Source organism: Euprymna scolopes, chromosome 20, assembly GCF_053919585.1.
Source record: "Euprymna scolopes isolate OS-2025 chromosome 20, ASM5391958v1, whole genome shotgun sequence".
Lineage (NCBI taxonomy): Eukaryota > Metazoa > Mollusca > Cephalopoda > Sepiida > Sepiolidae > Euprymna > Euprymna scolopes.
The window spans coordinates 64,375,936-64,388,155 of NC_136501.1; the positions used below are offsets into that span (position 1 = coordinate 64,375,936).

The 12,220-nt window shown below is 34.2% G+C and overlaps 1 protein-coding gene across 15 annotated transcripts in view; it reads left to right on the top strand.

Annotated features, from left to right (window-relative positions):
- Nucleotides 1-12,220, top strand: part of LOC145241450 (mitogen-activated protein kinase kinase kinase 15-like) — a 391,615-nt gene that overhangs the window by 130,264 nt on the left and 249,131 nt on the right. The window contains exon 3 of one of the 15 annotated variants that reach the window (XM_080104419.1): nt 8,350-8,589. The exons of the other annotated variants lie outside the window; for them this stretch is intronic. Coding sequence (XP_079960545.1) covers nt 8,511-8,589 — 79 coding nt within the window. The 5' untranslated portion in view covers nt 8,350-8,510. The remainder of the gene's footprint in view (nt 1-8,349; nt 8,590-12,220) is intronic. 15 annotated transcript variants of the gene reach the window in all.

Genomic DNA, 12,220 nt, shown 5'->3' on the forward strand with positions numbered 1-12,220 from the left:
CTTTAGGGGCACTCACTTCAACCAAGGTTGCCACTGTCTCTGACTTATTCCATATAACTATGTCAGGTTTGACAGCAGCATTTTCTAGGTAGGTGGCTAGAGGGATTACATGGGCGTAATGTATGGTATATAAGTCCCTAATGAAAGTGTGCACAATGTGACAGGTTGTAGTGCGACAAATTATCTGTCCCTCTCTTTGTCACACAAAGTCATGTTATCTGTGATATTTTTTTGTGACGTTAGTGTCTGAGTGGGTTTAGCAGCAATCAAAAAGAACCTGGTTTATACATCAGTAAGTAGAAGTGTAACATTTTCTCCAGTCACATGCGACAACATTGTGAGATTCTTTGGTAAAAAGATTTCAAAAGATGAGAAGAGGAAGCAGTTAGAGCCCTCCTCTCCTTCAAAGGAGGAATAATAAGAGAGTTGGAGTTGAACATTAATGTACAAAATTAAATGATAAAGCTGATTCGAGGGCAGTATTTCTCAACATTGTTAAATTTGTGAAACTCAAAATCAATTACATGTCACATTATCCCAGTTTAAACACCTGCAATTTGACAGCATATTCTGCTTGAGACACAGTCCGTCTTTTGGGGTTAGATGTTCCACATATTATATCAGCTGTCCAGAAAATCAAGAGAGAACCACCATAGCAGCGCACATTAGAGCAGGTTGATCTATCATTTTGTTTTAAAAAATCAACACAAGGTTGGTAGCGAAAATTCAGTTCTTATATGAACACAGCCTTGTGCATTTACTGCACTGACCATGATTATTCAACTTGTTGTGCCAGTCCAAGGTTGTTGTCCGATCCAATTCTTCCTCCAAAACAAAAACCACAAGCTTAATTTATAAACAGATAATGTTTAGATATTACAAGTGGTACGCTTCTTTTCAACGTTGATTTGCAGATTTTTGACTGGCCATACCGAAAGACTAAAGTCTCATTGCACAGTTTTTTGGCTGATAGCCCCAAAGGATCCAATCTGCCTGCAGAGGTAGATCTGCTGAACTGCTTTCCAGCTCTCCAAAACAGTTGACTGCTTATGTCGAACATTCAACTGCAACCCCTTCTTATTCCTTCTTTGGAAGGAAAGAGGGCTCTAATCGCTTCCTATTCTCATCTTTTGAAATCCTTTTACCAATAACTGATTCTGGGCTTTGTTAGTGTGATCAATATTCAATCACCTACAGATTGATCACTTTAGAGATCAATCAAAGATAAGATTCAAACCGTTTCCATTCACAGGGCTCTACGGACAAATTTATCTTTAGTTGACCTTTGACAACTAAATATTTTCGTTTGCTAGCTAAATAGAAAAGTTACTAGCCAAACCTACATGATTTTTAGAATATGACATCTTCGTTCTATGACCAGTATGTACATCATAAAGATTTTTCTGTTTTTTTTCCTTAAATGTAATTCTAAATATATACTTAATTTTATGTTGATAGTTGAACGTATGAACATTCGGATTTCTTCAGCAGATATTGTTTTAAACAGCCTTTGTTAAAAAAAGTATATTGTTTTGCGAAACCTTTTATTGTTCAAATAATTTGACTTTGCTCATTTAAAAAAAAAAAAAGTTGAAAACATATTTTTCACTCAGTAATGAGCTTCGAAAGAGTGTCGATGAAAGAAATACAATCACCAAAAGATAAGTGTTGCATTATTTCTAGTCGCCACCTTGGAAAAATCACTCGCAAATGCGACTCTTTCACTTGGAATGTAGGGCCCTGATTCATGAGGGCTTATCTGCAGATAATCTTGGTCATTGTTTTTTTTCCAAGTAGATCGGGTCCCAACAGGAGTTTCCCATTCAATGAGACACTTACTTCTTCAAACAAAGAAAATATATTTTGGGTGATTGGACTCTGGCCAGAGATATTTTCAGCTTTCTGCACCTTACCTCTCGTCCTTTGGCCAAGTATCTACAACTGCAACATTATCCATTCATATGCACCTACAGAACATACTGTGCAGCGCATGTTTACAGCTAACTTTAAAACATACTTGAGCATGCAAAAATTTACTGTTTTAGTAATAGATAACATCTTTTCCTTAAAAAGTAAATAGAACACTCTAACAATATATTATCACAACACTTTCCATGTACACCACATTCTTTTCCCTCCTGGAAGGTGCATATAGTAATGCTTAAATCATCAGCTATCATCATCGTATCATCTAACATCTGTTTTACATGCTACTGCATGTGATGATAAAATACACGGTATGTCATAAAATAAAATGCCATGGAGACGGGATCTGTGAACAAAGAAAAGGGAGAAACAAATTAAACACAGGAATAAATCATCAAAAACGCGAGTTTTACTGGTTCCGTTTGGATCAATGAATGTCTTCAGAAGAAAAAACTAGCATGTGTTGAACAGCTTTTAGAAATTGACTTTTAAACTAATATTTCTCTTGCTAGATCTTTATTTATCCTTATTTCTCTCAAATGTTGCCTTATTACTCCCTCTCATATAAGTAATATGCTTTAAGAGTTGCGTAGATATTATTGACTGGTGATAACTTGTGAGCTCATATGAAAATGGGCATCTGATTGGTTAATTTGATCATGTGACCTGGAAAAGATTTGAAGTTGAATAATCACAGTTTAGAATGGCACTAAGAAAATTGCAATTATGAGTAATCGTAAAAAACAAAATAATTCTATAATAATGAATAGAAAAGTTTAGGTTAATGTTATTAAAGTAATATAGGAAAACGTTTTTTCAGAAATAAACGTTGATTCATTCAGTTTCAGTAGAATAACAATGTCATTCACCTTTAAAAAGTGAATAAAACAATTTAAAACTGATTTGCTAATATTTAATGTAAAATAATTTTAACACTGAAAATAGCATTCTACAATCCTTTATTTCCTCTCTTGGCTTCCAATTCATATAGTGGTCCTATATAAACATCTACATTAAATGCAATCTCCAGACTTGTTTATAAACGTGCAGTCTCTTTATTTGAAATTGTATTACTGACAGGAATCAAAATATGAGATAACTAACCCAATATGTACATTTTTTTTAGAGAAAGTTTAAGACCACCCACCACAAGTAATATATACTTGCTGGTTAGTTATTTATCAATTTTATTTATTTTTTATTTTATTTATTTCATTTTTTTACGACTTTTCTTACAGTTTTTAATAATATAGGAAAGTACAAGGTTTTATTTTTCAAAACAAATTTAGTTACTTCTAGAAAAAAAAAAGAAGAATAGAAAAAACGGTTTTCAACTGCAAATAATGGCAGTAGTTTTTTTTATATATATATATATATATATATATATATATATATTCTCCTTCCATTTGTATATTTTTATGAATCTGGGATAATGGTATTATTGTAAATACTACGCCCTCCCCCAAAAAGGAGTAGGTAATTACTATGGTATTATAGCATCATATTTTTTTATATAACAATGTAACAGATATTACACTACCTCTCTAAAATAAAGGAGGCAATAGCTAAGAAAGGCCTCCTATAAAAGGAGAATATAATGCCTAGGAGGATGATATGGTAACAGAAAAGATACTACACTACTCTCCCTCTCTTTAAAAAAAAAAGGAGATGGTCTCATGACAACAGAACATATGTTACTGCCTCCCCTAAAAAGAAGGATATAATACTTGGGATGATTACTTCCACTTCTTTAAAAAAAGAAAGAGGAGGTAATTACTCGGAGGATGGTTTTATGACAACAGAACCGATACTATACTACCCACCCTCATATAAAGATAATACAGGGTGAAGCAATAAAATTGTTGCCCTAGAAAAGACAACATGATTCCATTTCCGTTTGATAAAAAAACCAGTTTTCTTTCTTTTTTTTTTTTTGTTGCCAACCATCTACTAGTTGGTCAGTTGTGTACAAATCTCAAGAATGATAGGATCCTTCTATCATGTCTGAAAAGGACACAATATTCAATAAGCGAGCCAGCACCCTCAAAATGGATTGTTGGATTGCCACGAATAACAGGGATGTACTCAGAGTGATGAAAACAAAGTTTCCGGCCACAGTTATAATCTTTGGTGTGGTTTCAAGTGAGGGCCACATCATGCCACCTCACATTTTCAAAATCAGCTTGAAAGTCGGCAACAAAGTGCACCTAGATGTGCAGAAGAGTGTGGTGATCCCCTGGTGCAATGAGGTGGCTGCTGACAGACCCTGGGCATGGCAGCAGGACTCTGTGCCAGCCCGTGTCCAAAGAGATCCAAATTTGGCTTCAGAAGGAGTGCTATGACTTTGTAGCTTTCTCTCACTGGCTCCACTCCTCCATGACCTGAACCCGCTGGACTACTTCGTTTGGTCATACATCGAGAACAATATCAATATGATTTCTCACAACACCAAAACCAGACTGATCGCCGCCATATTCGCTGAGTTCCGGCCAGCGCTTGTGAAAAAGGCGTGCTTTTAGTTCTGGACCCGTATCGAGGCGGTAATTGAGAGTGAAGGCGACTACATTGAATAGATGTGAGCTATACAACATAATCAAGTTACCTGAATTGATTTTTTACAACAAAGTTGTACAATAAAGTTGTAGTGTTGTTTTTTTTAGGGCGACACATTTACCGTACCACCTTGCATAATAATAGATTAAATCAGATTTCCTTTCTCATTCATTTAAAAATGCCTATTCTTCTGTGTATTCATTCTTTTGCGAACTATCATCCTCCTCTTCATAGTTGTTATTGTTTCACCATGTTGCGACCAACTCATCCTCTGGCCTTCTTCAGGTGATTAACCACAACGAGATAGTAATGCTGAGTCTTATAACTGTATCCCTAGTAATTACTGCCTTCCATAGTTGCTGTCTCACCACATTTTGGCCAACTAATCCTGTAGCCTGCTTGGGTAGGATTGAAACCACTATCTTCAGATAAAGCGTCTCTATCCACTGTGCCACGGGACAGTGGCGCAGTGTTGAGTCTCTATGGTTCCTGGTGAGCATTGTCTGAAGAGAATGGTTTCAATCCTACCCAAGCAGGCCAGAGGATTAGTTGGCTAAAACATGAGACAACAACTATGGAAGGCAGTAATTACTGGGGGTACAGTTGCAAGACTCAGCATTCCTATGCCGTCATGGTTAATCATCTGAAGAAGGTTAGAGGATGAGTTGGCCGAAACGTGGTGAAACAACTATGAAGATGAGGATAAGTCTGCAAAAGATTGAGTACACAAATTATGAAGCCTCTTCTCAAAGGATTAAAAAAATAAAAAATATAAAAAATAAAAAAATATAAAAATGCCTAATCATAAAAACATTATTTTTTTTATGGTTTCTTTATCGTTTGGCTAAGATCAAAATGTAGTATCTATTCTCAGCATTCTTGCAACATCAATCATTCAGCTATCAACAAAACTGTGTGTATATATAAGAACATATGACAATGTAAATTACAAATGTATATTAGAAAATATTAGTTTAAAAAATAAATATGCAAATTAGGAATACCTTAAACTGTGGGTGTTTGCAGATTACTATATATATGTTATTTGAGAATTTTATGTTGTACTAAAGAATTAAATAAGTATAACCCATTTTGATGTTAACATGTAGGATAGTTAGAAAAAACTTTTGCATTTATTCATCTAGGCTAGCAGAACCAGTGTTTTGGTGTTTTGCCTAGGAAGAATATAAAATACAGATTTCATTGGAAAAAATATTTTTAATTCTAATATCAATTAGGAAAGAGAAAAAAAAGAAAATCAAGAATCCATATCACTGAATAATGTTTAATGATGTTTAAATTAGGATTTAGCCACGTTTTGACAAGTATAGAAATAACGATTTAATTTAATAAAAAGAAATATCAGAGTATCAATTTGAATAAAAAAAAAAATGTTCTCAGAATCGATATTTACACAAACCTAAAAAGTAGGGTTGGAACGATTAATTGGAATCGGAAAAATTGGAACTTTTTGGGGTATCGGAATCGGAAAAATATAACCTAATTTTTGATTACAAACTGATTCTTTTCATTTTTTCTTTTTTGACAATAAAAAATGAAACAAGCACAAATTGTTTTTTGATTAGTTGTTCATTTACACACAAGACTGAGAAGGGCCACAGAATGGGTTATAAATCTCAGTAACAGATTTAACATTTATTTTATTTATTGGTCATTTATCAAGAGATAACTTGCCTATTCCTTTTGCAAACATTTAGCATCTATTCACTAAATGATTATATGCCCTCCACCCGAGGAAAGCACATAATAGTTAACAATATCCACGTTCTACCCATGTTAAAAATGGTATTCTCAATAGTAAAATGATTATTTAAAAATTCGTTCGTAACAATAGGAGGGGGCGTTATTAATAGTTTGTTCTTATATCGTTTTTTCATTTTACCTACCAATTGTTGACTATTTTCAACTGTTTATGAAAACTTTCAAGTAGCATGTTGTACACTAACAATGAACTGATACAATCAGGCTTCATTTTAAATCAAAATAAATCTTGTCTTACAATTTTTAATCAATTACAAGGAAAACATTTGAGAAACATGTATGCGGAAATTTCCCGGTAATAATTTGAAAATTTACAACAAAAAAACAAACAAAAAAAAAAAAAAACAACCAATCTCTAATTAAATATTTATGAAATATTTTTTAAAATTGGAAACAGGAAAAATTTTGGAATCGTCCCATCACTACTAAAAAGGTTTACAACTTGTATTAAATAGTAATTGTTTTAATGCAAATAGGCCACAAATGGATGGATAAATGAAGAAATGTTTGATTGAATATAGTGCTTATGCAAAAAAAATATTCGGCTTCGTCTTTTCTGTTCTCTGCCAATGAAGGGGAATTTCTTTTATAGTAAGACAATTTCTATTTTTGCCACAACCCAGTTTACTTCTTTAGGGAGCTGGATTTTCCCCCACAGTAAAAACTGATCCTGTGTCTAAGTCTGTATGGTTAAATTGAACCAAATTTTTGTGTAGCTATAACTTTGTTGTTTTGAAATTATTGAATGCAAATAGCTTCCGATATGTTCTAATGTTTTAATGCATGAAGATTTGCTGCATTGAAGTGACTTTCTATTTGACAGTTAAAATTTTTCAGGATTTTTTTTAAATTGCAAAGGGTCACAAAGTACATTCATTTTATTGGCAAAAGATTAAAATGGCTGAGGTCCTTAAACAATATCTGATGGTGAGACCCCAGCTTGCAGGCTTTGGGGAGTGTGAAGCCACCCTTGAATTTCCATTGCTGCCAGGTCCACTCTGTTATGGTCCCAACCTTGGGTTAAATAGAAACCAACTCGAAAAAATAATGTATTCTATTAAAAAAAATTTCTTCAAAATCACTGGATTCGGCATTAAATAACCTGAAAAGGGTTGATATGCCGTAAAACAAAAACAACCAACAACCAAATAAAATGGCTGACTCGATCACAAAGAAACGAAATGCATTTTGGTGGATTTAATTTTGTAATTAAGTTTGTTTTGAATAGGATTTTTAAAATGTTTGTACTACTAATTTATACCAATATAGAAACGCACAGACCATCATAATATTCAACTGAACATGTGTTTTACATGCTGGCATGTGTTGGATGACTTTTCCAAATAGATTTCCAAACTAATCTCTGGGCAGGTTTTTATTTATTTCCTCCTTCGCTGAAGTCCATCTTTCTTTATCACTTCCTCCCATGTTTTTCTTGGCCATTCTCTTTTATCTGAACCTGCTATCTCAACTGTTCTACATCTACTACTGAAGATCTCTCATCCATTCTTTCAACATAGCACATGCTATTGAAATCTCCTGTTCTACACACATCTCTCTATACTGTCCAGATTTAATCCTCATCTGAGGTCATCAGATCTAAGTATGTCTTTAAGACTCGCATTATGTATCCATTATATCATCTTCATATCATTTATCTACAGCCCTTCACTTGCTAGGTTTTACTTCCATACATCATCATCACTGTGTACACATGCCTGATAGACTCTTACAGTGGTAATGCTCTGCTAGTTAGTAAGGTAGTAGTTCCCTGAACTTACTCCACTTCTAACTCTTGTTATCTTTTCTCTTTGTATTCAAAATCATGCTATTTTCCACTCTAACAGTGAAATAAAAACACTGATTTAACATTCACGCAGCAGAAAAGCAGTAGCTTCTAATATACTGATCAAATGTATGCACTCAGTCATAAGGTTAACTAATTTGCATATTTCTTTGCAAAAAGAACCTCTCATTAATTAACTATCCATTTCTATTGTTTTTAATTTTAATGGTTGTTTTTTTCATTTTAATATAATAATAAATTTACAAATATATATATATTTTTTTTTTGTATTGTGGATTAAGGCTGAGCATTTTTGGTGAAAACAACTTTGCACTCGCACAAGCTCCTTCCTATTGCAAAACTGCAGCCCCCATTTCATCGCAATGCAGATGCACCAGCCACAAAGAGGGAATTCAAGATGGTGATGATCTAAAAAAAAAAAAAAAAATTAAAAAAAACGCTGATGAGATGCATCATGAAAAGAAGAACTGACCAGTTGAAACCCTTATCATATAGACACCAGGGGAAAATACCAAAAAGAGGTACAATAATATGTAACATTCTCGTTATACGTTCAGAGGGTAGTTTGGAAGGAGGGGGGGGGGACAAGAAAGTTGGCATTGTCCGGAAGAAGTACATTTTAAACTGAAAGTTTGGGTGATATCTTTAGACTTTTGTTTTTGAAATATTAAAACGAAGGAAGGTAAAGGATGGCCGAGGAGGTAGCGAGAAAGATAGAGAATGAGATGGAGTGAAGTAGAGAGAGAAATGATGTTACACACACTTTTTAAGTCTCTTGTTGTTAATGCTCCCGGGCAACATGGTTATTTTTTTTTTGCTGATGCCCCCAAGCAATATTGGTTATTTTGTTGTTGATGCTCCCGAGCAATTTGTCCAATTCCCCCTACTAACGATTACGGCAACATTTTCCCATTGACTACTGTGCACTCATTAGCCCTTATCCTCAAGTGGCCTCCAGGCCTTGATAAGTGGCGCCTCCTTTATAAAAGAAAAAGACCTTGGTTAGTCATGCTACAATCCGAGCAATTTTCATACATTTATTTATTTTTATTTTTTTTAGCATTTAATTTAAAAAAAAAAAAAAATTTTTTTTTAAAGCCATGATTCTCCGTAATTACCACTCTTTTTATGTTTATGTAATCATAATTTTTATGAATGTTCAATCTCTGGAATTTCAAATTTGGATTAGGATCAGAGAGTGAAAAACGTTTGAGGATGCCCGATTAACCAACAGACTGGCTTTTCTGAGTCAAACTTTGACAGTGGTGCCTTTCCTAGCGTCATTATCGACCATTCAGTTTAGGGTCATTGTAGACTAAGAGGCGAATCACGGTTCTTCAGGAAGTGCTGAGCTGCACGGTACTCAATAGGCTTCCTTTTTTACATCTTCTACAAAGAAACTCTACAGGGAGTTAATGAGACGGGCTGGTAACAATCTGTTCATCTAGCGGTTTGAGTCATTAAAAGAGAGAATCCACTCTGAATGGAGTTGGGTGTCATGTACAAGTAATTTCAATAACTCTTTTTTCTTCAAGTACCTCAACTCTGGTGGTTCTGCCGTATGCCAGCACTGATAGCTCGTATTGATCTCAAGTAGCCCCTGCCTTAAAGTATCTTATGTAGTTGATCACATTGGGTCAGTGTGGGACGGAGATACAAATGGTATTTCTCACAATTATCATAGAGCACAAACAGTGGTGTGGACATCGTGCCTAAGAGAAGACCAAGGGGTTGAACTTTTACTGAATCAAGAACTGATTGTGTTCTTCAAGCACAAGCTGAAGGTCAAGATCAGATGTGATAGAAAAAGATTACACTCCTCGTTTTTTAAAAAGGTGTATACAAGTAGTGACCTTGTTAGTACTAAAAGTAGGCAAGTATGAGTATGTGTTCCCTGCCTGAACATGACCCTAACCATTCGGGTAAGTTTAGCCTCTTAGCTAGTTGAATGAATGAGCCCACATCCTCTTCTATTAATAAAAATAATCCAAGATGTGCACTCTCCATTTGCAATTTATGTCCTCAGCCTCTTCCAAATTGCATTTATTTTGGAAGGACCTTACTCATTCTCCAAAGTCCATCTCTCCGTTTTCTTTTTTCTTCAACTTGGATTCCACTCCCATTTAGACAACGACTTGCTTGTTTTCAGTTTTGAATAAAGTGAAAAAAAAAAAAAAATAGGCGGTTTATTATTTAGAAAGCGATTTTAATTTGTTTTTCTCCCCTCCCCATTTCACTCCAATCAATTTCTATGCATAAAGATATTTACGAAAAATAAAATTTGTCAACAATCTGGAGATATTTAAAGTGAGATGACCCCGAGAATAATTGTGGTAACTGAGATGATTCTAGTTTAGAGTAGGATAGACATTTTATATTTTTGGATCAAGGATAACAAATGACCCCTCTTTTTCTCACATTTTTTTTTATGACTTTGTGCCTAATTTGTTACATTTAAAAGTTTTTACTGCATAGCAAATAAATAATCAAAGGTTAGTATTTGTTCTGATACTACACTTCATCTATTCTGTCCTCTGTTAGTGAGGAAGAAGTTTTTCAAGGCCAAGGCAATTTTTATTTTTCTCTCAATCGAGAATGCCCTGGTTTTGGAGATCTGGATTTTCCTAACATTAAAATCAAACATTTTGTACAACTCTGCCCTCATAGGGGCAAGTAAATAGGTACACCAAAGAATAATTTAAAATTTATTACTCAAACTGGCAAGATTAACAAGCACAGTGTTGCCCAGATGCAGAGATAACAAAAATATGTAGTTAAAAAAAAAGTGTGTAATATCTATTTCTTAAAATTTCTGTTTATCCCTATGTCTCACTCTGATTGTCCCCCCCTCTCTAACTCCTGTATCTCCCTGAGACTATCCTGTCTCTAACCCTGTATCTCCCTGAGACTACCCTGTCTCTGACCCTGTATCTCCCTGAGACTACCCGTCTCTAACCCTAAAGCTCATTTGACTACCCTCACTATCCATGTATCTCCTCCTGACTGTCCCCTTACATCTCCATCTAACTAAACCCTTCCTCTTTTCCTACATTTTCTCTCTGACTACTCCCGTTACTCTTTTTCTCTATATCTCCTCTGACTTCTAAGTGTATCTTGTGCAGTTTCTGATGTTTAGCCAGAGACAAACATACACACGGAAAAAAGTTACTATATATATTATAAAGGATGATTTAGTTCCATTTAATAATTGTAAAAAAAAAAAAAAGAAAAGTATTTTCCAGATTTTATAATTCGTAGAGTTACACATTTGATATACAATTTATTCACTATTTATAAAATTATTAGATGCCAACCAAGGGAAGCAACTCCTGCTCGAAAGAGATGAAGTTGTTTACCACTGCCAGGAGAGACAGTTTTGCAAATGGCAGAATAAAAACAAGTTTTTTTTTTATTCAATCGTGTTACACTACTATCTGTTATTTGTGTTTAATGTTTATGAAATAAATTGATAAGTCAAAAACAAATTTTCATAACACAGCCTAATGATGTACCAGAGAAATTAACTTTTAATACAGTTTATTTACTAACAACCAGTGAATCTTTTTACTTTCATTTTGTTATGCTTTTTTGTGTTTGTTTTGCTTTTGTTTTATTTTTTGCTTTTGTTTTATTTTTTTGCTTTTTTTAATAAATTGTTTTTATAAAAAATAACTTTGAAAGTTAAATGCAAATATGTAACCGTGTTTTAAAGAGCCAGACAAAAGAAGCGTAAATTCCATAACAGTGAAAATTTATAAAATATTTCCAATTTTGATGAGATTTTAAGAAAAATCACTTAAGGATTTCACTTTCATTTTGATACAACCATAAATATACTGAGGATCTTTATTACTTTTGGAAAAATTGGAAATATTTTAAAAAAATTTTCAAAAACTATAAGCAAATAACCTCACTGTCTTGTGGATGCCTTGGAAATGGCAAGGACTAAGGAAGTAAACTCCGAAAAAAAAAATCTGGTTTGAAATCCTGATAGGAGAATGGTGAAGTACTGCAACACTTTTCTGGCAACTCCTGCAGCTGCACTGGCTCTGACCATATTGGTTTGCCTTTCTGTTGGACTTTGTCTGCAAGGCTGAGCAGGGGACCCTCATAACTGGGTAAACCTGGGTCTCTTTATCACTCGCCCAGGCC